Genomic DNA, 26,021 nt, shown 5'->3' on the forward strand with positions numbered 1-26,021 from the left:
TCTTTTGTTGGTCATTTGTTAAACAAGTCATCTGCAACTTTTCTTGATCAACAGAGCAAAGACAGCAGCGCAGCAAGATGACCCAGACAGAGGAAACAAAGGACAATACCAAACAATTAGAAGACAAACAAGCAAAAGTTGAAGCAAAAACCAAAATGGAAATTATCAAAAGACAAAGGCAACTGACAAGTCAAGTAATGAGGGAGATTGAACAAGTTTTGGAAGAAAAAGAGAGAGAGAGAAATGAAACAGAACATCTAAAGACAAATATAAAGCAGCAACAGGAGGACATTGACAGGCTGACAGCTGAAAAACATGAGCAGAGCTTATTAATGAACAGGTTGAAAATACAGATGCTAAATGTTATTGAGAAACTCAAGGAAAATAAAAATGAAGCTGCTCAAGAAAAAATGCAACTTATGCAAACATGGACTGAAATACACCAAGAGAGGGGAGCTCTGGAGAGGAGACATAATGAGATCATCATTGAGCAATACAAGTTAAAACTGATCATCAATGAAAAGACTACATCAAAAGAAAGTAAGAAAGAGTCCAACCAACAGCTACAGCAAGGGCGGGAGAACATGGAGATGCTGATGGGTAACAGTCTTCAGAGTCTTATAGATAATAATAGGAAAATAATACTTGGAGCAAAGCAGGCTAAAGAACAAATTGAGAAAAACATGGCAGATTTAAAGCAAGAGTTAAAGAGAAACAGAGAGGATGTTTCTCAACATAAATATCAAATTCAGTACACCAAACACAATATGAATGAAATGATCAACAAATTGAAGCAGAGGCTGATTCAGCAGCAAAGTAATGTTCAAATGGAGAGAGTCCCACAGATGGACAGCATAGACAGCCAGAAAGAAGAAACTGACCCTTTGAAAATGAAACTCAGCAGAATCCAGGAAGAGATGGAGAGACTTTGGGGTGTTCTGGAAGACAGTGAACAAGAAGAGGACGTGAGTCTGAAGGAGTTGAAGGCAGAGACAGAGCAAAGGAAAACGATGACAGCTGACTCTCAGAAGCTAAGGCAAGACACAGATGTAAGCGTAATGATAACATGGGAAACAGAGTGGCAGCAGATGAAGACTGATATGCAGAGACAAAAACAAGATATAGAGAACAAGTTGGTACAGGTGCAATCTGAAAGAGATGAGATAGAAAGAATCAAAACTAAAATAGAGACGGAGAGAGAAAACCTAGAGAGAGACAAACAATTAGCTAAAGCTGAAATAAATGCAATGATGTGTATGAGGGAGAGTGTTGAAGGGCAAAAACAGGAGCTGGATGACAAGTTACGAAAGACAAAGAAAGAGATGAGAGAATTGGAAGTGACAAATGCTGAGATTGAAATAAAGAAAAAGGACCTGGTGAAAATGATGAGAATAATCAAGAGAAAAAAGGAAGAGATCCACAAAATGAAGGAAGAGATTGAAAATGCTAAACAAGACATGGAGGAAAGAGAAGAACAGAGTGAGGGAAGTGGATCGGAGCAGGCGCTAGAGGTAGATGACAGCTTTGATGAGGAAAATATGAGAATTCAACAGGCTACCAGAACCAGAACAATGCAAGAAACAGTAGATACAGAAAGTCAGATTGAGGAGGACAACATGGAGAGGAACACCATGAACAAGGTGAACGCTGACATTCAGAGAGTGATTCTTCAAGTAGAAGATATCAGAAAGATGCTTGGCATGATGAAAGAAGAAATAGTGCAGAGCAGGATTGACTTTACAGAAGAAAAGAACCAAATCAAATGGATGAATTTTCAAGTACAGAAAAAGAGGCGGGAGCTTGACCAACGACTGGAGAGGACCCTGCATGAGAGGGATGAATTAGAAATCATGAAGATAAAAATACAGCGACATAGGAAGAAGCTTCAACAAAAATTTCAGACTATGGCTGAGGTGAAAGTTAACATAGAAAAAGCTGCTGTAGAGATGAACAACACCCTGGGGAAGATACATACATCTCAGAAGAAGATAGACGAGACCAAGGAAGAAGTGAAAAACTACATGGTAAGTAAAACCTTTGTTTTTGTTGTTTTACTCTTGGGCCAGTAATCAGCTTTCTCACTGCAGACTCTAAACGTGATAGCAGAAAAGCACAGGTATTATTGATAACATTAACCATGTCTTTTAGTAAAATGTCCAAGTAAGCTATGACAGTATGACAGTAATGCAGCATGTGAAGCATAGGACCCTCCAGTTTAAGATGCTAGCAATCGTTATTGTAGTTCAGGCAACCCAGCTTGAGTCACATGACATAATCCTCCCTGAGAACAACACAACAGGTCTTAACACCAGTCGCCAAAAAATGACACATTTGAGTGTCAGATGCTGTCATTGTAATTATGTAATTATGACTAGGAGCAGCTGCGCTTTTCAGCTGACATATATACTGTGTATGTGAACAATTTTTCTCATTAGGAAGAGGTGGAGGGGTGGGTGTAGGCATTAATCCAACAGTGGATTTAGCAGAAGATAGCTGTTTGTTTCCTGTTTCCAACCATGAGTTAGGACAGTTTTTTTAAAACAAAAAACCCCCACTACAATCAATACAATCAATTGAACTTTCCCCTAACCATAACTCTGTGGTTATTAATGTGGCCATGACATGAAGGTCACCTAACCTCCAGGTAGTAGTGAATGTGTTCCACACCACATGTTTCTATAACTGTAACAAAATGATTTTAACCCAAACCATGATATTCCACTAAACCTAACCCAGTGGTTTAAGTGCCTTAATGTAACTGGACCTTAACCACATTGTTGTTACACCATAAAACATCATTATTTTTTAACAGTTTTGGTAAGCCCAAACAAATGATGTTGTCCTGCTGATTACTGCTGATAGAGACACCAGAGAAGAATTTGTTCCTATTTGTTGTTCTAGAATCACATGGTCAGACGACATATTTTGTTGTTTAATTTAAAGGACTTGTTGTCCTCTCTGTGTAACATAATGTATATCGATACTATATGGAAACTACTGCCAGACCGCTGACCTGACAGCTACGCTATTACTTGCTGCTGCTGTTCATTCAGCATTTCAAAAGTCCCACCTCCATTCAGCATCCATCTGTAGGTTTTGAATTTGCCTTACTTTAGGGGTGATTTAGTTTCTCACTCTCTCAGTGCTTCCTTGTGGGGAGCCTAGATACCAAACATTAACATCTACATATTCTACATCAGAGGTATCAAACATATGGCCTTTAGGCCAGAACTGGCTCACCAAGGGGTCCAATCCAACTCACTGGATAACTTTGCAAAGTATGAAAATTGCAGAAAAGTAGGCTTAATTCCAATGTTTCAATAAAAATGGTCTGCCCATAGACAACTTAAAATAATTGACTTGAAAAGTGATTCAGAAAAACACATTTTTCCTTGGAGGGGTTGGAAACATTTTACCCCTAGATAGTTTATTAAAGTAAAGTTATAATATGTATTTTATATAATGTATAGGTTATGCAATGGTTTTACTGGTCCAGCCCCCTTGAGATCAAATTGGGCTGCATGTGGCCCTTGAACTAAAATGACTTTGACACTCCTATTCTACATTAACATACAGCCTGTTCCATATCAGTTGGCTGACTGAAAATGTACTATCTACACCTGCACTTTACTGTTTCAAAATGTGTGCTCTCTGCATCTCCCAACTCTAAAGTCTTGGTTACAAACTAACATAAAAAGATGAAATAGAGACCAAATAGAGACATAACAAATATTCTAACCCCTAACCCCAACTCCAAGTCCTCCAAGAAATTAATTATGTTGAGTTGCATTTCAGTAAGAATTGCTTTGTTATGGTGCCAACCGTACCAACAGTCCATACAAGTTCTGGTCCCCATTAACCAGTCAGACAAGCTGAATTTTTTTTAATGTGAGAACTTTAATGATGATGATATAGTGTATGTACAAGGTTTGATGTTGATTTACATACTGTATATACATTCACTTTGAACAAATGTCTCAGAAAGGTAAGTTTACTGTACCATTCAGGCTACTATTGCAGCATTCTCCATGTCCAGTGACAGATGCAGATCATGCTTATATAGAATGATATACGGCTAAGATGTCCACCAGAATGCCTTTAATACTAGATACATGAAAAGCAACAACAATTCTTTCTTTTTTGTAAAGGATAAGTTGACCTCCATGACAGCTCAGGTCAGCAGATGGATATCAACAGAATCTGCAATCAAAAAGACTTTTTCATTGGATAGATCTAAGCTTCAAGAACCACAGAATGAAACACGCAGAGACTCCCTCAAGCGTCAAACATCTGAGATTCCAACAGACAAAGAAGGCTCAAAGAGTGAATTTATAAAAGAGGCCACATCTTTGCAACAATCTATAACATCAGATGTCCAGCATGAAAGTCAAGACATAAACAAAGAGGAGCAGATGCATTCAGCACACAAAGAGGGACAAGAATTCAGTTTTGTTGCAGAAGAGCAGAATATTCTCCTACAGATGCAGACAGAAATTCATGAAAATACATTAATGGAAGATGATCAGAAAGAATTGATGACAAATAGAAGAAAAAATGAAGAAATAGAAAATGAGATCTCTAAACTGAAGGAAAAAGAGGAGAAAATAAGGGAGCAAATAAAATGTTCTATGGAGGACATGGAGAACAAAAATCAAGAGATTAAAAGGCTCATTGTGGAAATAAATGATATGCAGAGCCAGAGACCTGAGACTGAAACTTGGTTACAAATTACAGAAATTGGAGATCCAGAGAAAGAAACGACTGGAATGCTGAAAGAAACCAAACACACAGATATTTTGAGGGTAATCACCAGCGCTTCCACTGATGTAATAAGTGAATATGAAGTGCAAATGCAAAAGAAGGAGGATGGCAGCAAGGTGAAACAAGAAGTAAGTGATGAATCTGACTTGATGAGATTGGATGAAAAATATATTGAAAAGTCTAGAGAAGAGGTACAGACACAGATTGATGGATGTTCTGATGAAAAGGGCGCAAGAAATCCTAATCTACAAAGACTGAGGGAAGAGATTTATAGAACCCAAGAAATCATAAGATTAGTGATGTCAGAACTTGAAAACCAGGCTGAAGAAAGTACAATCGACAGAGACCATGAGGATGAAGACAGCACTGAAATCAAAGGATTAATACAAGAGCTGAAAATATTCCAAGAGCTTCTGAAAAGGGTAAAAAATGACATGAAAGAGGAAACAACCAACATCAAATCGATGAAAAAAGCAGCAAAAAAACAGAACAGGGAACTGGACCAGAGGTTAGAGAAAACTCTGAGGGAGAGAGATGAATTAGATATTTTAAAACTAAAAATACAGAGTCAAAATGAGCTGATGGAGCAGAAGATGGAGAAAATGGAAACATTTAAGAGCACCATAGAGGAAATGGGGGCTAAGACTCTAAAGAAAAGTGCAGACATAGAGATTATTATAAAGGAGTCTGAAGTGAAACTGAGATACCTGGAAGACCTGAACTACAGGATTGAGGCTAAAAAACAAGATCTGAAAAACTGCCATCATTTTATATCCCTGCAAAGAGACCACCTTGAAAAATTTAAGACTCAGAGAAGAGACAGTGCTAAGACAGATACAGACAGGCTGACAAAAGACAGACACAGCAAAGAAATTGAGGAAATGGGAACTGAAATCTTCAAACTCAGATCAGAAAAAGAGAAACTAATGGAGGATGTAAAACTGACAATTGAGAGATTGGATCAGAGAAACTGTGAAAATGAACAACTGAGAAACACATTAAGTAAGCAAGAGAAAGAAAAAATGGAGAGAGAAGAGATAGAGATGCTGAAACAACAGATTGAAGCAGAGAAGGAGACTGTGAGATTAGCCAGACAACAAGCTGAGGCAGAAATACATGAGATTAACAGTTTAAGGGAAAATATTGAGAGACAGAAACACGAACTTCATGACAAAATGCAAATGACTCAAAAAGAAATGAGAGAACTGGAGCTACTGAAGTCAGAATTGGAAATGAAAAGAAAACAAAGTGAAGATATATTTAAAGAAAGCATAAGCAAAAAGGAAGAGATTGATTTAATGTGGAATGAAATACAAAGAGAAAAGAATTCCCTTAGGAGAGAAGCAATAAAGAAAAGAAGGGAATTAGATCAAAGACTGGAGAAAACCATGCGTGAGAGGGATGAGTTAGAAGTTATGAGGATAAAACTGCGAAAAGAGAAGGAAGAAGTGGCTGAGATGAAGCAGAGGCTTGTCAATGACCAGACTTCTCTTCTCCAAGGATACAGAGATTGTAATAAGATAAATCTAGAAAGACAAAGCTCAAAAGTGAGTGATTTTGTTTTTAACCTCCAAAACACGAGACAAAAGATTAATGTACACTTGGAAACATTCAAGAGGGAAATGGGAGTACTGAAAGATGTAAATGTTGTTTTAGAGAAACAAAGAGAAGGGCTCAAAGCTTTACAAGCTGAGAACAAGACTTTGAGAAATAATATGAGCAGAATAAAATCTCAAATAAAGATGCCCTTAGAAAGAGAGATGGATGAAATGATCCACATGAGGAACGATATCCAAAAACAAAAACAAGAACTTGATATTAGACTGGAGTATACAAAAAGAGAAATAAGTGAGATGGAAGTGCTGAAGTCTGAATTGGAGGTCCAAAAAAGAGAAAATCAACAGATGAACCGCAGAGGAAATCGAAAGGAGCAGGAGGTGAAAAAGATGTTAGCTGAAATCAAACAAGAAAAAGATGCCCTCAAGAGGGAGACACAGAGGAGGAAAAAAGAGCTTGATGTACGACTGGAGAGGATCATGAGAGAGAGGGATGAGTTAGAAATTATTAAGCTGAAGCTGCAAAGTGAAAAGGACAAAAGTAAAGGTGCATTGGAAGAGTCGAGGATGCCCACAAAAATGCATAATCAAATTCAAAAGCACTGGGAATTAATACAGACATGCATGGAGAAATATCAACTTATGAAAAGACACAGTGAAGATATGAATATAGCAATTCAAAATGAAAAAAGACATATCTTAGCCCAGGCAGAAATCATAACTCAGGCAAGAGATGAAGTGGAAAACATCAAGATGGAGATTAAAAGACAAAAAGAAATGATGATATGTGCTGTAAAGAACATGCAACAAAAGCAAGCACATCTGGAGCAAATGGAGAAGAATATCCAAGAAGAACAAAAATTATTGGAGACAGAAAAGGAGAGCATTTTAGAAAAATCAGAAGAGTTAGTCTTGAGGGAGAAAGAGCTGGTGAACGACCAGAAGTTTCTCAAAGTTGAACGCCAGAAAATGAGGAAAGAACGCAAAGAAATGAAGAGACTGATGAATAATACTCAAAGTGAGGGGACATTAAAAATCCTCAAACCTGAAAAGAAACTGAAGACACAGGATGATAAACAAAAGAAATTAATGAATGAACCACTTGAAGAGGACATGAAGGAGAGGGAAATTTTAGGAAAAGAATATCGACTACTTGTGAAACCTGAGCCTACACCAGTTAAACTGAAACTACGACATACAAAGAAATTGAAGCTTGGGTTTAAAGAATCAGATCATGAAAATCTTGGGCAGCAAAGACACCAGAAGGATCTCCCTGGAGTTGAACAGTTGATAAGTGAAGGTGAAAGGAAAGATGATATCCAAAAAGAAATTCACCAGTTAGAAAATGATGAGGAAAAAGAGGATAAAGATGTGCCACAAATTCAGCACACTGAACTGGCAAGAAGAGATGAGGTGGAAATAAAAGTGAGTCCAAAGAAGATTGAATTCTTAGATAGAGGAGCAAAACCTCTGATAACAGTGTCAAGGGAGGAGGCCATTGAAAAGGATGATGTTAAAGATGTGTGGAAGACAGACGATGTTGCACATGGTCAAGATCCTGAAAAACTGAAAGTACAATTGATGTGGGAGAGAGAAGAAAGAGATAGAGCAGTAGAGGTGATGAAAAAAGAGAAACTGGATTTGGAGCATATGAGGTCTGACGTCAAGAAACAAATTGCTGTCATAGAACGAGAAAAGCAAGTTATGAAAGATGAAAAAGACAAGATGGAAATGACAAAGGCTGAGCTGCAAAAGAAGAAAGAACATGCAGACAGTCTATTTGATGAGATAAACAGAGAGAAAACCAACATTAAAGATCTGACTGTGAAGCTTCAGACAACAAGAGACCAACTTGCCTTTAAACAAAAAGAACAAGAACTCAAAGATGACGAGATAAGAAGACAAAAAGAAGAACTCCTAAGCATTACAACCATTGCACTTACAGACAAAGAAGAAGTGGAACTTTTGAAGAAGGATCTCAACAAGAAAAAGGAAGAAGTTGAAATTGCCGTGAACAGCATCAGGGGAGAGAGAGAACAACTCAGTCAGATGAATATGGGCATTGAGAGACAGAAAAAACTACTTTTCAATGAGAAAGAAGAATGGAAGAGAACATTTGGGATGGAAAAACAAGACCTTGAAAACTTGAAGGCAGCGCTGATTCAAGACAGAGAGGATCTGGATAGAATGAATGAGATGATGAGAAAAGAGAAGCTGGAATTGGAGCTGATGAGGTCTGATATTCCAAAAGAGATTAGGCCATTAGAACAAGATAAAGATGAAGAAGAACAACTGAAGGAACCCAAGATCACAAGACTCACACAAGAACAACTAACCAGTGAGACCATTGTACTGACAGAAAGAGAAGAAGTGGAACTTTTGAAGAAGGATCTCAACAAGAAAAAGGAAGAAGTTGAAATTGCCATGAACAGCATCAGGGGAGAGAGAGAACAACTCAATCAGATGAATATGGGCATTGAGAGACAGAAAGAACTACTTTTCAATGAGAAAGAAGAATGGAAGAGAACATTTGGGATGGAAAAACAACACCTTGAAAACTTGAAGGCAGCGCTGATTCAAGACAGAGAGGATCTGGATAGAATGAATGAGATGATGAGAAAAGAGAAGCTGGAATTGGAACTGATGAGGTCTGATATTCCAAAAGAGATTAGGCCATTAGAAGAAGATAAAGATGAAGAACAACAACTGAAGGAACCCACGATCACAAGACTGACACAAGAACAACTAACCAGTGAGACCATTTTACTGACAGAAAGAGAAGAAGTGGAACTCTTGAGGAAGGATCTCGACAAGAAGAAGGAAGAACTTGAAGCTGCCATGAACACCATCAGTGGAGAGAGAGCTCAAGTCAGTCAGATGAATATAGACATTGCAAGAGATAAAGAAATACTAATCAATGAGAAAGAAGGATGGAAGAAAACATTTGAGATGGAAAAACAAGATCTTGAAAACTTTAAAGATCACATGACACAAGAGAAAGAGGATCTGGATAGATTCAATGAGAAGATGAAGAAAGAGAAACTGGACTTGGAGTTGATGAGGTCTGACATCCTCAAACAAATTGACTTATTACAACGAGATGAAGAAAATATGAAAGACGAGAAAGACAAATTAGAAATGACAAAGGCTGAGCTTCAAAAGAAGAAAGAACATGCAGACAGTCTGTTTGATAAGATAAACAGAGAGAAAACCATCATTAAAGATCTGACCCTTCAGGTTCAGACAGCAAGAGACCAAATGGAAAACGTCATGAACATTATTTCTTTAAAACAAAAAGAACAAGAAGTCAAAGATGGTGAGATCAAAACAAAAGAAGAAGAACTCGAAATCAGTAAGAACACCATACTGGCAGAAAGAGAAGGACTTGAACTTTTGAAGAAGGATCTGAACAAGAAGGAGGAAGATGTTGAAGCTGCCATTAACAGCATCAGTGGAGAGAGAGCTCAACTCAGTCAGATGAAAATGGGCATTGACAGTGAAAAAGAAATACTTATCAATGAGAAAGAAGGATGGAAGAAAACATTTGAGATGGAAAAACAAGACCTTGAAAACTTGAAGTCAGAGCTGAAACAAGAGAGAGAAGCTCTAGGTAAGGTGAATGAGATGATGAAAAAAGAGAAACTGGACTTGGAGTTGATGAGGTCTGGCATGCAGAAGCAGATCAGTACATTAGAGCAAGATAAACAAGAAGAAGTAGAACTGAAGGAACCCATGATCACAAGACTGATACAAGAACAAAAAAACAGTGAGACCATTGCAATGCCAGAAAGACAAGAACTTGAACTCCTGAGAAAGGATCTGAACAAGAAAGAGGAGGAAGTTGAAGCTGTCATGAACAGCATCACTGGAGAGAGAGAGCAACTCAGTCAGATGAAGATGGACATCGAGAAAGAGAAAGAAATACTTCTCAATGAGAAAAAAGGATGGAAGCAAATGTTTGTGATGGAAAAACAAGAACTTGAAAACTTGAAGGCAGCACTGAAACAAGACAGAGAGGATCTAGATCAAATGAATGAGATGTTGAAGAAAGAGAAGCTGGGATTGGAGCTGATGAGGTCTGAAATCCAGAAGCAGATTAATGAATTAGAACAAGATAAAGATGATGAAGTACAATTAAAGGAACCCAAGATCACAAGACTGACACAAGAACAGCAAACCAGTGATAACATTGTACTGACAGAAAGAGAAGAAGTGGAACTTTTGAAGAAGGATCTCAACAAGAAAAAGGAAGAAGTTGAAATTGCCATGAACAGCATCAGGGGAGAGCGAGAACAACTCAGTCAGATGAATATGGGCATTGAGAGACAGAAAGAACTACTTTTCAATGAGAAAGAAGAATGGAAGAGAACATTTGGGATGGAAAAACAACACCTTGAAAACTTGAAGGCAGCGCTGATTCAAGACAGAGAGGATCTGGATAGAATGAATGAGATGATGAGAAAAGAGAAGCTGGAATTGGAGCTGATGAGGTCTGATATTCCAAAGGAGATTAGGACATTAGAACAAGATAAAGATGAAGAACAACAACTGAAGGAACCCAAGATCACAAGACTGACACAAGAACAACTAACCAGTGAGACCATTGTACTAACAGAAAGAGAAGAAGTGGAACTTTTGAAGAAGGATCTCAACAAGAAAAAGGAAGAAGTTGAAATTGCCATGAACAGCATCAGGGGAGAGAGAGAACAACTCAGTCAGATGAATATGGGCATTGAGAGACAGAAAGAACTACTTTTCAATGAGAAAGAAGAATGGAAGAGAACATTTGGGATGGAAAAACAAGACCTTGAAAACTTGAAGGCAGCGCTGATTCAAGACAGAGAGGATCTGGATAGAATGAATGAGATGATGAGAAAAGAGAAGCTGGAATTGGAGCTGATGAGGTCTGATATTCCAAAGGAGATTAGGACATTAGAACAAGATAAAGATGAAGAAAAACAACTGAAGGAACCCAAGATCACAAGACTGACACAAGAACAACTAACCAGTGAGACCATTGTACTAACAGACAGAGAAGAAGTGGAACTTTTGAAGAAGGATCTCAACAAGAAAAAGGAAGAAGTTGAAATTGCCATGAACAGCATCAGGGGAGAGAGAGAACAACTCAGTCAGATGAATATGGGCATTGAGAGACAGAAAGAACTACTTTTCAATGAGAAAGAAGAATGGAAGAGAACATTTGGGATGGAAAAACAACACCTTGAAAACTTGAAGGCAGCGCTGATTCAAGACAGAGAGGATCTGGATAGAATGAATGAGATGATGAGAAAAGAGAAGCTGGAATTGGAGCTGATGAGGTCTGATATTCCAAAGGAGATTAGGACATTAGAACAAGATAAAGATGAAGAAAAACAACTGAAGGAACCCAAGATCACAAGACTGACACAAGAACAACTAACCAGTGAGACCATTGTACTAACAGACAGAGAAGAAGTGGAACTTTTGAAGAAGGATCTCAACAAGAAAAAGGAAGAAGTTGAAATTGCCATGAACAGCATCAGGGGAGAGAGAGAACAACTCAGTCAGATGAATATGGGCATTGAGAGACAGAAAGAACTACTTTTCAATGAGAAAGAAGAATGGAAGAGAACATTTGGGATGGAAAAACAACACCTTGAAAACTTGAAGGCAGCGCTGATTCAAGACAGAGAGGATCTGGATAGAATGAATGAGATGATGAGAAAAGAGAAGCTGGAATTGGAGCTGATGAGGTCTGATATTCCAAAGGAGATTAGGACATTAGAACAAGATAAAGATGAAGAACAACAACTGAAGGAACCCAAGATCACAAGACTGACACAAGAACAACTAACCAGTGAGACCATTGTACTGACAGAAAGAGAAGAAGTGGAACTTTTGAAGAAGGATATCAACAAGAAAAAGGAAGAAGTTGAAATTGAACAAGATAAAGATGAAGAAGAACAACTGACGGAACCCAAGATCACAAGACTGACACAAGAACAACTAACCAGTGAGACCATTGTACAAACAGAAAGAGAAGAAGTGGAACTTTTGAAGAAGGATCTCAACAAGAAGAATGAAGAACTTGAAGCTGCAATGAAAATCATCAGTGGAGAGAGAGAACAACTCAGTCAGATGAAGATAGGCATTGGTAAAGAAGGATGGAAGCAAATGTTTGAGATGGAAATACAAGATCTTAAAAACGTTAAAGATCAGATGACACAAGAGAAAGATGATCTGGATAGGGTGAAGGAAATGATAAAGAAGGAAAAACTGGACTTGGATCTGAAGATGTCTGACATCCTCAAACAAACTGACTTATTACAACGAGATAAAGAAAATATGAAAGACGAGAAAGACAAGTTAGAAATCACAAAGGCTGAGCTTCAGAAGAAGAAAGAACATGTAGACAGTCTGTTTGATGAGATAAAGAGAGATAAAACCAACATTAAAGATCAAAGTGTGGAGCTTCAAACAACTAAAGACCAACTAGGGACTGTCATGAGCATTATTTCCTTGAAACAAAAAGAACAAAAATCAAAAGATGATGAAATAAAACGACAAAAAGAAGAACTTCAGACCAGTAAGGACACCTTACTGGCAGAAAGAGAAGAACTTGAACTCTTGAAGAAGGATCTGAACAAGAAGAAGGAAGAAGTTGAAGCTGCCATTAACAGCATCCGTGGAGAGAGAGAACAACTCAGTCAGATGAAAATGGGCATTGACAGAGAAAAAGAAATACTTTTCAATGAGAAAGAAGGATGGAAGAACACATTTGAGATAGCAAAACAAGATATTGAAAATGTTAAATATCAGATGAAACAAGAGAAAGATGATCTGGATAGAGTCAATGAGATGGTGAAGAAGGAGAAACTGGACTTGGAGCTGATGAGGTCTGACATCCTCAAACAAACTGACTTATTACAACGAGATGAAAAAGATATGAAAGACCAAAAAGACAAGTTAGAAATGACAAAGGCTGAGCTTCAAAAGAAGAAAGAGCATGCTGACAGTCTGTTTGATGAGATAAACAGAGAGAAAACCAACATTAAAGATCTGACCCTTCAGGTTCAGACAGCAAGAGATCAACTGGAAAACGTCAGGAACATTATTGCTTTAAAACAAAAAGAACAAGAAGTCAAAGATGGTGAGATCAAAACAAAAGAAGAAGAACTTCAAACCAGTAAGAACACCATACTGGCAGAAAGAGAAGAACTTGAACTGTTGAAGAAGGATCTGAACAAGAAGAAGGAAGAAGTTGAAGCTGCCATGAACAGCATCTGTGGAGAAAAAGAAATAATCAGTCAGAAGAATACAGACATAGAAAAGGAGAAAGAAATACTTATCAATGAGAAAGAAGGATGGAAGAAAACATTTGAGATGGAAAAACAAGATCTTGAAAACTTTAAAGATCAGATGACACAAGAGAAAGAGGATCTGGATAGATTCAATGAGAAGATGAAGAAAGAGAAACTGGACTTGGAGTTGATGAGGTCTGACATCCTCAAACAAACTGACTTATTACAACGAGATGAAGCAGATATCAAAAACCAAAAAGACAAGTTAGAAATGACAAAGGCTGAGCTTCAAAAGAAGAAAGAGCATGCTGACAGTCTGTTTGATGAGATAAACAGAGAGAAAACCAACATTAAAGATCTGACCCTTCAGGTTCAGACAGCAAGAGACCAACTGGAAAACGTCAGGAACATTATTGCTTTAAAACAAAAAGAACAAGAAGTCAAAGATGGTGAGATCAAAACAAAAGAAGAAGAACTTCAAACCAGTAAGAACACCATACTGGCAGAAAGAGAAGAACTTGAACTGTTGAAGAAGGATCTGAACAAGAAGAAGGAAGAAGTTGAAGCTGCCATGAACAGCATCTGTGGAGAAAAAGAAATAATCAGTCAGAAGAATACAGACATAGAAAAGGAGAAAGAAATACTTATCAATGAGAAAGAAGGATGGAAGAAAACATTTGAGATGGAAAAACAAGATCTTGAAAACTTTAAAGATCAGATGACACAAGAGAAAGAGGATCTGGATAGATTCAATGAGAAGATGAAGAAAGAGAAACTGGACTTGGAGTTGATGAGGTCTGACATCCTTCAACAAACTGACTTATTACAACGAGATAAAGAAGATATGAAAGACCAAAAAGACAAGTTAGAAATGACAAAGGCTGAGCTTCAAAAGAAGAAAGAGCATGCTGACAGTCTGTTTGATGAGATAAACAGAGAGAAAACCAACATCAAAGATCTGACCCTTCAGGTTCAGACAGCAAGAGACCAACTGGAAAACGTCATGAACATTATTGCTTTAAAACAAAAAGAACAAGAAGTCAAAGATGGTGAGATCAAAACAAAAGAAGAACTTCAAACCAGTAAGAACACCATACTGGCAGAAAGAGAAGAACTTGAACTGTTGAAGAAGGATCTGAACAAGAAGAAGGAAGAAGTTGAAGCTGCCATGAACAGCATCTGTGGAGAAAAAGAAATAATCAGTCAGAAGAATACAGACATAGAAAAGGAGAAAGAAATACTTATCAATGAGAAAGAAGGATGGAAGAAAACATTTGAGATGGAAAAACAAGATCTTGAAAACTTGAAAGATCAGATGACACAAGAGAAAGAGGATCTGGATAGATTCAATGAGAAGATGAAGAAAGAGAAACTGGACTTGGAGTTGATGAGGTCTGACATCCTCAAACAAACTGACTTATTACAACGAGATAAAGAAGATATGAAAGACCAAAAAGACAAGTTAGAAATGACAAAGGCTGAGCTTCAAAAGAAGAAAGAGCATGCTGACAGTCTGTTTGATGAGATAAACAGAGAGAAAACCAACATTAAAGATCTGACCCTTCAGGTTCAGACAGCAAGAGACCAACTGGAAAACGTCAGGAACATTATTGCTTTAAAACAAAAAGAACAAGAAGTCAAAGATGGTGAGATCAAAACAAAAGAAGAAGAACTTCAAACCAGTAAGAACACCATACTGGCAGAAAGAGAAGAACTTGAACTGTTGAAGAAGGATCTGAACAAGAAGAAGGAAGAAGTTGAAGCTGCCATGAACAGCATCTGTGGAGAAAAAGAAATAATCAGTCAGAAGAATACAGACATAGAAAAGGAGAAAGAAATACTTATCAATGAGAAAGAAGGATGGAAGAAAACATTTGAGATGGAAAAACAAGATCTGGAAAACTTTAAAGATCAGATGACACAAGAGAAAGAGGATCTGGATAGATTCAATGAGAAGATGAAGAAAGAGAAACTGGACTTGGAGTTGATGAGGTCTGACATCCTCAAACAAACTGACTTATTACAACGAGATAAAGAAGATATGAAAGACCAAAAAGACAAGTTAGAAATGACAAAGGCTGAGCTTCAAAAGAAGAGAGAGCATGCTGACAGTCTGTTTGATGAGATAAACAGAGAGAAAACCAACATTAAAGATCTGACCCTTCAGGTTCAGACAGCAAGAGACCAACTGGAAAATGTCATGAACATTTTTGCTTTAAAACAAAAAGAACAAGAAGTCAAAGATGGTGAGATCAAAACAAAAGAAGAAGAACTTCAAACCAGTAAGAACACCATACTGGCAGAAAGAGAAGAACTTGAACTGTTGAAGAAGGATCTCAACAAGAAGAAGGAAGAAGTTGAAGCTGCCATGAACACAGTCAGTGGAGAGAAAGCTCAACTCAGTCAGATGAATACAGACATTGAAAAAGAAAAGGAAATACTAATCAATGAGAAAGAAGGATGGAAGAAAACATTTGAGATGGAAAAACAAGATCTTGAAAACTTTAAAGATCAGATGACACACGAGAAAGAGGATCTGGATAGATTCAATGAGAAGATGAAGAAAGAGAAACTGGACTTGGAGTTGATGAGGTCTGACATCCTCAAACAAACTGACTTATTACAACGAGATGAAGCAGATATCAAAAACCAAAAAGACAAGTTAGAAATGACAAAGGCTGAGCTTCAAAAGAAGAAAGAGCATGCTGACAGTCTGTTTGATGAGATAAACAGAGAGAAAACCAACATTAAAGATCTGACCCTTCAGGTTCAGACAGCAAGAGACCAACTGGAAAACGTCAGGAACATTATTGCTTTAAAACAAAAAGAACAAGAAGTCAAAGATGGTGAGATCAAAACAAAAGAAGAAGAACTTCAAACCAGTAAGAACACCATACTGGCAGAAAGAGAAGAACTTGAACTGTTGAAGAAGGATCTGAACAAGAAGAAGGAAGAAGTTGAAGCTGCCATGAACACAGTCAGTGGAGAGAAAGCTCAACTCAGTCAGATGAATACAGACATTGAAAAAGAAAAGGAAATACTAATCAATGAGAAAGAAGGATGGAAGAAAACATTTGAGATGGAAAAACAAGATCTTGAAAACTTTAAAGATCAGATGACACACGAGAAAGAGGATCTGGATAGATTCAATGAGAAGATGAAGAAAGAGAAACTGGACTTGGAGTTGATGAGGTCTGACATCCTCAAACAAACTGACTTATTACAACGAGATGAAGCAGATATCAAAAACCAAAAAGACAAGTTAGAAATGACAAAGGCTGAGCTTCAAAAGAAGAAAGAGCATGCTGACAGTCTGTTTGATGAGATAAACAGAGAGAAAACCAACATTAAAGATCTGACCCTTCAGGTTCAGACAGCAAGAGACCAACTGGAAAACGTCAGGAACATTATTGCTTTAAAACAAAAAGAACAAGAAGTCAAAGATGGTGAGATCAAAACAAAAGAAGAAGAACTTCAAACCAGTAAGAACACCATACTGGCAGAAAGAGAAGAACTTGAACTGTTGAAGAAGGATCTGAACAAGAAGAAGGAAGAAGTTGAAGCTGCCATGAACAGCATCTGTGGAGAAAAAGAAATAATAAGTCAGAAGAATACAGACATAGAAAAGGAGAAAGAAATACTAATCAATGAGAAAGAAGGATGGAAGAAAACATTTGAGATGGAAAAACAAGATCTTGAAAACTTTAAAGATCAGATGACACAAGAGAAAGAGGATCTGGATAGATTCAATGAGAAGATGAAGAAAGAGAAACTGGACTTGGAGTTGATGAGGTCTGACATCCTCAAACAAACTGACTTATTACAACGAGATGAAGCAGATATGAAAAACCAAAAAGACAAGTTAGAAATGACAAAGGCTGAGCTTCAAAAGAAGAAAGAGCATGCTGACAGTCTGTTTGATGAGATAAACAGAGAGAAAACCAACATTAAAGATCTGACCCTTCAGGTTCAGACAGCAAGAGACCAACTGGAAAATGTCATGAACATTTTTGCTTTAAAACAAAAAGAACAAGAAGTCAAAGATGGTGAGATCAAAACAAAAGAAGAAGAACTTCAAACCAGTAAGAACACCATACTGGCAGAAAGAGAAGAACTTGAACTGTTGAAGAAGGATCTCAACAAGAAGAAGGAAGAAGTTGAAGCTGCCATGAACACAGTCAGTGGAGAGAAAGCTCAACTCAGTCAGATGAATACAGACATTGAAAAAGAAAAGGAAATACTAATCAATGAGAAAGAAGGATGGAAGAAAACATTTGAGATGGAAAAACAAGATCTGGAAAACTTTAAAGATCAGATGACACAAGAGAAAGAGGATCTGGATAGATTCAATGAGAAGATGAAGAAAGAGAAACTGGACTTGGAGTTGATGAGGTCTGACATCCTTCAACAAACTGACTTATTACAACGAGATAAGGAAGACACGAAAGACCAAAAAGACAAGTTAGAAATGACAAAGGCTGAGCTTCAAAAGAAGAAAGAACATGCAGACAGTCTGTTTGATGAGATAAACAGAGAGAGAACCAACATTAAAGATCTGACCCTTCAGGTTCAGACAGCAAGAGACCAACTGGAAAATGTCATGAACATTTTTGCTTTAAAACAAAAGGAACAAGAAGTCAAAGATGGTGAGATCAAAACAAAAGAAGAAGAACTTCAAATCAGTAAGAACACCATACTGGCAGAAAGAGAAGAACTTGAACTTTTGAAGAAGGATCTGAACAAGAAGAAGGAAGAAGTTGAAGCTGCCATTAACAGCATCAGTGGAGAGAGAGCGCAACTGAGTCAGATGACTACAGAATTTGAAAAAGAAAAGGAAATACTAATCAATGAGAAAGAAGGATGGAAGAAAACATTTGAGATGGAAAAACAAGATCTTGAAAACTTTAAAAATCAGATGACACAAGAGAAAGAGGATCTGGATAGATTCAATGAGAAGATGAAGAAAGAGAAACTGGACTTGGAGTTGATGAGGTCTGACATCCTTCAAAAAACTGACTTATTACAACGAGATAAAGAATATATGAAGAACCAAAAAGACAAGTTAGAAATGACAAAGGCTGAGCTTCAAAAGAAGAAAGAATATTCAGACAGTCTGTTTGATGAGATAAACATAGAGAAAACCAACATTAAAGATCTGACCCTTCAGGTTCAGATAGCAAGAGACCAAATAGAAAACATCATGAACATTATTTCTTTAAAACAAAGAGAACACGAAGTCAAAGATGGTGAGATCAAAACAAAAGAAGAAGAACTTCAAATCAGTAAGAACACCATACTGGCAGAAAGAGAAGACCTTGAGCTTTTGAAGAAGGATCTCAACAAGAAGAAGGAAGAAGTTGAAGCTGCCATTAACAGCATCAGTGGAGAGAGAGCTCAACTGAGTCAGATGAATACAGACATAGAAAAGGAAAAAGAAATACTTATCAATGAGAAAGACGGATGGAAGAAAACATTTGAGATGGAAAAACAAGATCTTGAAAACTTGAAAGATCAGATGACACAAGAGAAAGAGGATCTGGATAGATTCAATGATAAGATGAAGAAAGAGAAACTGGACTTGGAGTTGATGAGGTCTGACATCCTTCAACAAATTGACTTATTACAACGAGATAAAGAAGATATGAAAGACCAAAAAGACAAGTTAGAAATGACAAAGGCTGAGCTTCAAAAGAAGAAAGAGCATGCTGACAGTCTGTTTGATGAGATAAACAGAGAGAAAACCAACATCAAAGATCTGACCCTTCAGGTTCAGACAGCAAGAGACCAACTGGAAAATGTCATGAACATTTTTGCTTTAAAACAAAAAGAACAAGAAGTCAAAGATGGTGAGATCAAAACAAAAGAAGAAGAACTTCAAACCAGTAAGAACACCATACTGGCAGAAAGAGAAGAACTTGAACTGTTGAAGAAGGATCTCAACAAGAAGAAGGAAGAAGTTGAAGCTGCCATGAACACAGTCAGTGGAGAGAAAGCTCAACTCAGTCAGATGAATACAGACATTGAAAAAGAAAAGGAAATACTAATCAATGAGAAAGAAGGATGGAAGAAAACATTTGAGATGGAAAAACAAGATCTTGAAAACTTTAAAGATCAGATGACACACGAGAAAGAGGATCTGGATAGATTCAATGAGAAGATGAAGAAAGAGAAACTGGACTTGGAGTTGATGAGGTCTGACATCCTCAAACAAACTGACTTATTACAACGAGATGAAGCAGATATCAAAAACCAAAAAGACAAGTTAGAAATGACAAAGGCTGAGCTTCAAAAGAAGAAAGAGCATGCTGACAGTCTGTTTGATGAGATAAACAGAGAGAAAACCAACATTAAAGATCTGACCCTTCAGGTTCAGACAGCAAGAGACCAACTGGAAAACGTCAGGAACATTATTGCTTTAAAACAAAAAGAACAAGAAGTCAAAGATGGTGAGATCAAAACAAAAGAAGAAGAACTTCAAACCAGTAAGAACACCATACTGGCAGAAAGAGAAGAACTTGAACTGTTGAAGAAGGATCTGAACAAGAAGAAGGAAGAAGTTGAAGCTGCCATGAACAGCATCTGTGGAGAAAAAGAAATAATAAGTCAGAAGAATACAGACATAGAAAAGGAGAAAGAAATACTAATCAATGAGAAAGAAGGATGGAAGAAAACATTTGAGATGGAAAAACAAGATCTTGAAAACTTTAAAGATCAGATGACACAAGAGAAAGAGGATCTGGATAGATTCAATGAGAAGATGAAGAAAGAGAAACTGGACTTGGAGTTGATGAGGTCTGACATCCTCAAACAAACTGACTTATTACAACGAGATGAAGCAGATATGAAAAACCAAAAAGACAAGTTAGAAATGACAAAGGCTGAGCTTCAAAAGAAGAAAGAGCATGCTGACAGTCTGTTTGATGAGATAAACAGAGAGAAAACCAACATTAAAGATCTGACCCTTCAGGTTCAGACAGCAAGAGACCAACTGGAAAATGTCATGAACATTTTTGCTTTAAAACAAAAAGAACAAGAAGTCAAAGATGGTGAGATCAAAACAAAAGAAGAAGAACTTCAAACCAGTAAGAACACCATACTGGCAGAAAGAGAAGAACTTGAACTGTTGAAGAAGGATCTCAACAAGAAGAAGGAAGAAGTTGAAGCTGCCATGAACACAGTCAGTGGAGAGAAAGCTCAACTCAGTCAGATGAATACAGACATTGAAAAAGAAAAGGAAATACTAATCAATGAGAAAGAAGGATGGAAGAAAACATTTGAGATGGAAAAACAAGATCTGGAAAACTTTAAAGATCAGATGACACAAGAGAAAGAGGATCTGGATAGATTCAATGAGAAGATGAAGAAAGAGAAACTGGACTTGGAGTTGATGAGGTCTGACATCCTTCAACAAACTGACTTATTACAACGAGATAAGGAAGACACGAAAGACCAAAAAGACAAGTTAGAAATGACAAAGGCTGAGCTTCAAAAGAAGAAAGAACATGCAGACAGTCTGTTTGATGAGATAAACAGAGAGAGAACCAACATTAAAGATCTGACCCTTCAGGTTCAGACAGCAAGAGACCAACTGGAAAACGTCATGAACATTTTTGCTTTAAAACAAAAGGAACAAGAAGTCAAAGATGGTGAGATCAAAACAAAAGAAGAAGAACTTCAAATCAGTAAGAACACCATACTGGCAGAAAGAGAAGAACTTGAACTTTTGAAGAAGGATCTGAACAAGAAGAAGGAAGAAGTTGAAGCTGCCATTAACAGCATCAGTGGAGAGAGAGCGCAACTGAGTCAGATGACTACAGAATTTGAAAAAGAAAAGGAAATACTAATCAATGAGAAAGAAGGATGGAAGAAAACATTTGAGATGGAAAAACAAGATCTTGAAAACTTTAAAAATCAGATGACACAAGAGAAAGAGGATCTGGATAGATTCAATGAGAAGATGAAGAAAGAGAAACTGGACTTGGAGTTGATGAGGTCTGACATCCTTCAACAAACTGACTTATTACAACGAGATAAAGAATATATGAAGAACCAAAAAGACAAGTTAGAAATGACAAAGGCTGAGCTTCAAAAGAAGAAAGAATATTCAGACAGTCTGTTTGATGAGATAAACATAGAGAAAACCAACATTAAAGATCTGACCCTTCAGGTTCAGATAGCAAGAGACCAAATAGAAAACATCATGAACATTATTTCTTTAAAACAAAGAGAACACGAAGTCAAAGATGGTGAGATCAAAACAAAAGAAGAAGAACTTCAAATCAGTAAGAACACCATACTGGCAGAAAGAGAAGACCTTGAGCTTTTGAAGAAGGATCTCAACAAGAAGAAGGAAGAAGTTGAAGCTGCCATTAACAGCATCAGTGGAGAGAGAGCTCAACTGAGTCAGATGAATACAGACATAGAAAAGGAAAAAGAAATACTTATCAATGAGAAAGACGGATGGAAGAAAACATTTGAGATGGAAAAACAAGATCTTGAAAACTTGAAAGATCAGATGACACAAGAGAAAGAGGATCTGGATAGATTCAATGATAAGATGAAGAAAGAGAAACTGGACTTGGAGTTGATGAGGTCTGACATCCTTCAACAAATTGACTTATTACAACGAGATAAAGAAGATATGAAAGACCAAAAAGACAAGTTAGAAATGACAAAGGCTGAGCTTCAAAAGAAGAAAGAGCATGCTGACAGTCTGTTTGATGAGATAAACAGAGAGAAAACCAACATCAAAGATCTGACCCTTCAGGTTCAGACAGCAAGAGACCAACTGGAAAATGTCATGAACATTTTTGCTTTAAAACAAAAAGAACAAGAAGTCAAAGATGGTGAGATCAAAACAAAAGAAGAAGAACTTCAAACCAGTAAGAACACCATACTGGCAGAAAGAGAAGAACTTGAACTGTTGAAGAAGGATCTCAACAAGAAGAAGGAAGAAGTTGAAGCTGCCATGAACACAGTCAGTGGAGAGAGAGCTCAACTGAGTCAGATGAATACAGACATAGAAAAGGAAAAAGAAATACTTATCAATGAGAAAGACGGATGGAAGAAAACATTTGAGATGGAAAAACAAGATCTTGAAAACTTGAAAGATCAGATGACACAAGAGAAAGAGGATCTGGATAGATTCAATGAGAAGATGAAGAAAGAGAAACTGGACTTGGAGTTGATGAGGTCTGACATCCTTCAACAAACTGACTTATTACAACGAGATAAAGAAGATATGAAAGACCAAAAAGACAAGTTAGAAATGACAAAGGCTGAGCTTCAAACGAAGAAAGAGCATGCTGACAGTCTGTTTGATGAGATAAACAGAGAGAAAACCAACATCAAAGATCTGACCCTTCAGGTTCAGACAGCAAGAGACCAACTGGAAAACGTCATGAACATTATTGCTTTAAAACAAAAAGAACAAGAAGTCAAAGATGGTGAGATCAAAACAAAAGAAGAAGAACTTCAAACCAGTAAGAACACCATACTGGCAGAAAGAGAAGAACTTGAACTGTTGAAGAAGGATCTGAACAAGAAGAAGGAAGAAGTTGAAGCTGCCATGAACAGCATCTGTGGAGAAAAAGAAATAATCAGTCAGAAGAATACAGACATAGAAAAGGAGAAAGAAATACTTATCAATGAGAAAGAAGGATGGAAGAAAACATTTGAGATGGAAAAACAAGATCTTGAAAACTTGAAAGATCAGATGACACAAGAGAAAGAGGATCTGGATAGATTCAATGAGAAGATGAAGAAAGAGAAACTGGACTTGGAGTTGATGAGGTCTGACATCCTCAAACAAACTGACTTATTACAACGAGATAAAGAAGATATGAAAGACCAAAAAGACAAGTTAGAAATGACAAAGGCTGAGCTTCAAAAGAAGAAAGAGCATGCTGACAGTCTGTTTGATGAGATAAACAGAGAGAAAACCAACATTAAAGATCTGACCCTTCAGGTTCAGACAGCTAGAGACCAACTGGAAAACGTCATGAACATTTTTGCTTTAAAACAAAAAGAACAAGAAGTCAAAGATGGTGAGATCAAAACAAAAGAAGAAGAACTTCAAATCAGTAAGAACACCATACTGGCAGAAAGAGAAGAACTTGAACTTTTGAAGAAGGATCTGAACAAGAAGAAGGAAGAAGTTGAAGCTGCCATTAACAGCATCAGTGGAGAGAGAGCGCAACTGAGTCAGATGACTACAGAATTTGAAAAAGAAAAGGAAATACTAATCAATGAGAAAGAAGGATGGAAGAAAACATTTGAGATGGAAAAACAAGATCTTGAAAACTTTAAAAATCAGATGACACAAGAGAAAGAGGATCTGGATAGATTCAATGAGAAGATGAAGAAAGAGAAACTGGACTTGGAGTTGATGAGGTCTGACATCCTTCAACAAACTGACTTATTACAACGAGATAAAGAATATATGAAGAACCAAAAAGACAAGTTAGAAATGACAAAGGCTGAGCTTCAAAAGAAGAAAGAATATTCAGACAGTCTGTTTGATGAGATAAACATAGAGAAAACCAACATTAAAGATCTGACCCTTCAGGTTCAGATAGCAAGAGACCAAATAGAAAACATCATGAACATTATTTCTTTAAAACAAAGAGAACACGAAGTCAAAGATGGTGAGATCAAAACAAAAGAAGAAGAACTTCAAATCAGTAAGAACACCATACTGGCAGAAAGAGAAGACCTTGAGCTTTTGAAGAAGGATCTCAACAAGAAGAAGGAAGAAGTTGAAGCTGCCATTAACAGCATCAGTGGAGAGAGAGCTCAACTGAGTCAGATGAATACAGACATAGAAAAGGAAAAAGAAATACTTATCAATGAGAAAGACGGATGGAAGAAAACATTTGAGATGGAAAAACAAGATCTTGAAAACTTGAAAGATCAGATGACACAAGAGAAAGAGGATCTGGATAGATTCAATGATAAGATGAAGAAAGAGAAACTGGACTTGGAGTTGATGAGGTCTGACATCCTTCAACAAATTGACTTATTACAACGAGATAAAGAAGATATGAAAGACCAAAAAGACAAGTTAGAAATCACAAAGGCTGAGCTTCAAAAGAAGAAAGAGCATGCTGACAGTCTGTTTGATGAGATAAACAGAGAGAAAACCAACATTAAAGATCTGACCCTTCAGGTTCAGACAGCAAGAGACCAAATGGAAAACGTCATGAACATTTTTGCTTTAAAACAAAAAGAACAAGAAGTCAAAGATGGTGAGATCAAAACAAAAGAAGAAGGACTTCAAATCAGTAAGAACACCATACTGACAGAAAGAGAAGAACTTGAACTTTTGAAGAAGGATCTGAACAAGAAGAAGGAAGAAGTTGAAGCTGCCATGAACAGCATCTGTGGAGAAAAAGAAATAATCAGTCAGAACAATACAGACATAGAAAAGGAGAAAGAAATACTTATCAATGAGAAAGAAGGATGGAAGAAAACATTTGAGATGGAAAAACAACACCTTGAAAACTTGAAGGCAGCGCTGATTCAAGACAGAGAGGATCTGGATAGAATGAATGAGATGATGAGAAAAGAGAAGCTGGAATTGGAGCTGATGAGGTCTGATATTCCAAAGGAGATTAGGACATTAGAACAAGATAAAGATGAAGAACAACAACTGAAGGAACCCAAGATCACAAGACTGACACAAGAACAACTAACCAGTGAGACCATTGTACTGACAGAAAGAGAAGAAGTGGAACTTTTGAAGAAGGATCTCAACAAGAAAAAGGAAGAAGTTGAAATTGCCATGAACAGCATCAGGGGAGAGAGAGAACAACTCAGTCAGATGAATATTGGCATTGAGAGACAGAAAAACATACTTTTCAATGAGAAAGAAGATTGGAAAAGAACATTTGAGATTGAAAAACAACACCTTGAAAACTTGAAGGCAGCGCTGATTCAAGACAGAGAGGATCTGGATAGAATGAATGAGATGATGAGAAAAGAGAAGCTGGAATTAGAGCTGATGAGGTCTGATATTCCAAAGGAGATTAGGACATTAGAACAAGATAAAGATGAAGAACAACAACTGAAGGAACCCAAGATCACAAGACTGACACAAGAACAACTAACCAGTGAGACCATTGTACTAACAGAAAGAGAAGAAGTGGAACTTTTGAAGAAGGATCTCAACAAGAAAAAGGAAGAAGTTGAAATTGCCATGAACAGCATCAGGGGAGAGAGAGAACAACTCAGTCAGATGAATATTGGCATTGAGAGACAGAAAAACATACTTTTCAATGAGAAAGAAGATTGGAAAAGAACATTTGAGATTGAAAAACAACACCTTGAAAACTTGAAGGCAGCGCTGATTCAAGACAGAGAGGATCTGGATAGAATGAATGAGATGATGAGAAAAGAGAAGCTGGACTTGGAGCTGATGAGGTCT

General features: G+C 37.2%; 2 protein-coding genes across 2 annotated transcripts; both read left to right on the plus strand.

The window, feature by feature from the left end:
* The first annotated feature begins 352 nt into the window (after positions 1–352).
* On the plus strand, positions 353–8,286 carry LOC128370967 (myosin-10-like). Its single transcript, XM_053331151.1, has 3 exons — positions 353–2,024; positions 4,149–7,889; positions 8,263–8,286. The coding sequence occupies exons 1-3, from the start codon at positions 354–356 to the stop codon at positions 8,284–8,286; spliced, it is 5,436 nt and encodes a 1,811-aa protein (XP_053187126.1). The 5' UTR covers position 353.
* Positions 8,287–9,866: 1,580 nt separating this feature from the next.
* Positions 9,867–25,969, plus strand: LOC128370968 (trichohyalin-like). The gene is made up of 5 exons (XM_053331152.1): positions 9,867–12,704; positions 13,368–13,997; positions 14,877–15,809; positions 25,107–25,827; positions 25,935–25,969. Exons 1-5 carry the CDS (start codon positions 9,867–9,869, stop codon positions 25,967–25,969), a joined length of 5,157 nt encoding a protein of 1,718 aa, XP_053187127.1.
* The last annotated feature ends 52 nt before the right edge of the window (positions 25,970–26,021 follow it).

This window comes from Scomber japonicus, chromosome 13 (assembly GCF_027409825.1).
Source record: "Scomber japonicus isolate fScoJap1 chromosome 13, fScoJap1.pri, whole genome shotgun sequence".
Taxonomy (NCBI): domain Eukaryota; kingdom Metazoa; phylum Chordata; class Actinopteri; order Scombriformes; family Scombridae; genus Scomber; species Scomber japonicus.

What these genes read in the sequence shown, in the direction of transcription:
- LOC128370967 (XM_053331151.1), top strand. Translation starts at nt 354, where the DNA reads ATGCTAAATGTTATTGAGAAACTCAAGGAAAATAAAAATGAAGCTGCT. An exon ending in AAGAAGTGAAAAACTACATG is followed by an intron (nt 2,025 to 4,148) that starts GTAAGTAAAACC and finishes TTTTTTGTAAAG; the next exon opens with GATAAGTTGACCTCCATGAC. An exon ending in AAGATCCTGAAAAACTGAAA is followed by an intron (nt 7,890 to 8,262) that starts GTACAATTGATG and finishes TTGCACTTACAG; the next exon opens with ACAAAGAAGAAGTGGAACTT.
- LOC128370968 (XM_053331152.1), top strand. Translation starts at nt 9,867, where the DNA reads ATGGAAAAACAAGACCTTGAAAACTTGAAGTCAGAGCTGAAACAAGAG. An exon ending in TTCAGAAGAAGAAAGAACAT is followed by an intron (nt 12,705 to 13,367) that starts GTAGACAGTCTG and finishes CTGACCCTTCAG; the next exon opens with GTTCAGACAGCAAGAGATCA. An exon ending in AAAATGTCATGAACATTTTT is followed by an intron (nt 15,810 to 25,106) that starts GCTTTAAAACAA and finishes GAAAACTTGAAG; the next exon opens with GCAGCGCTGATTCAAGACAG.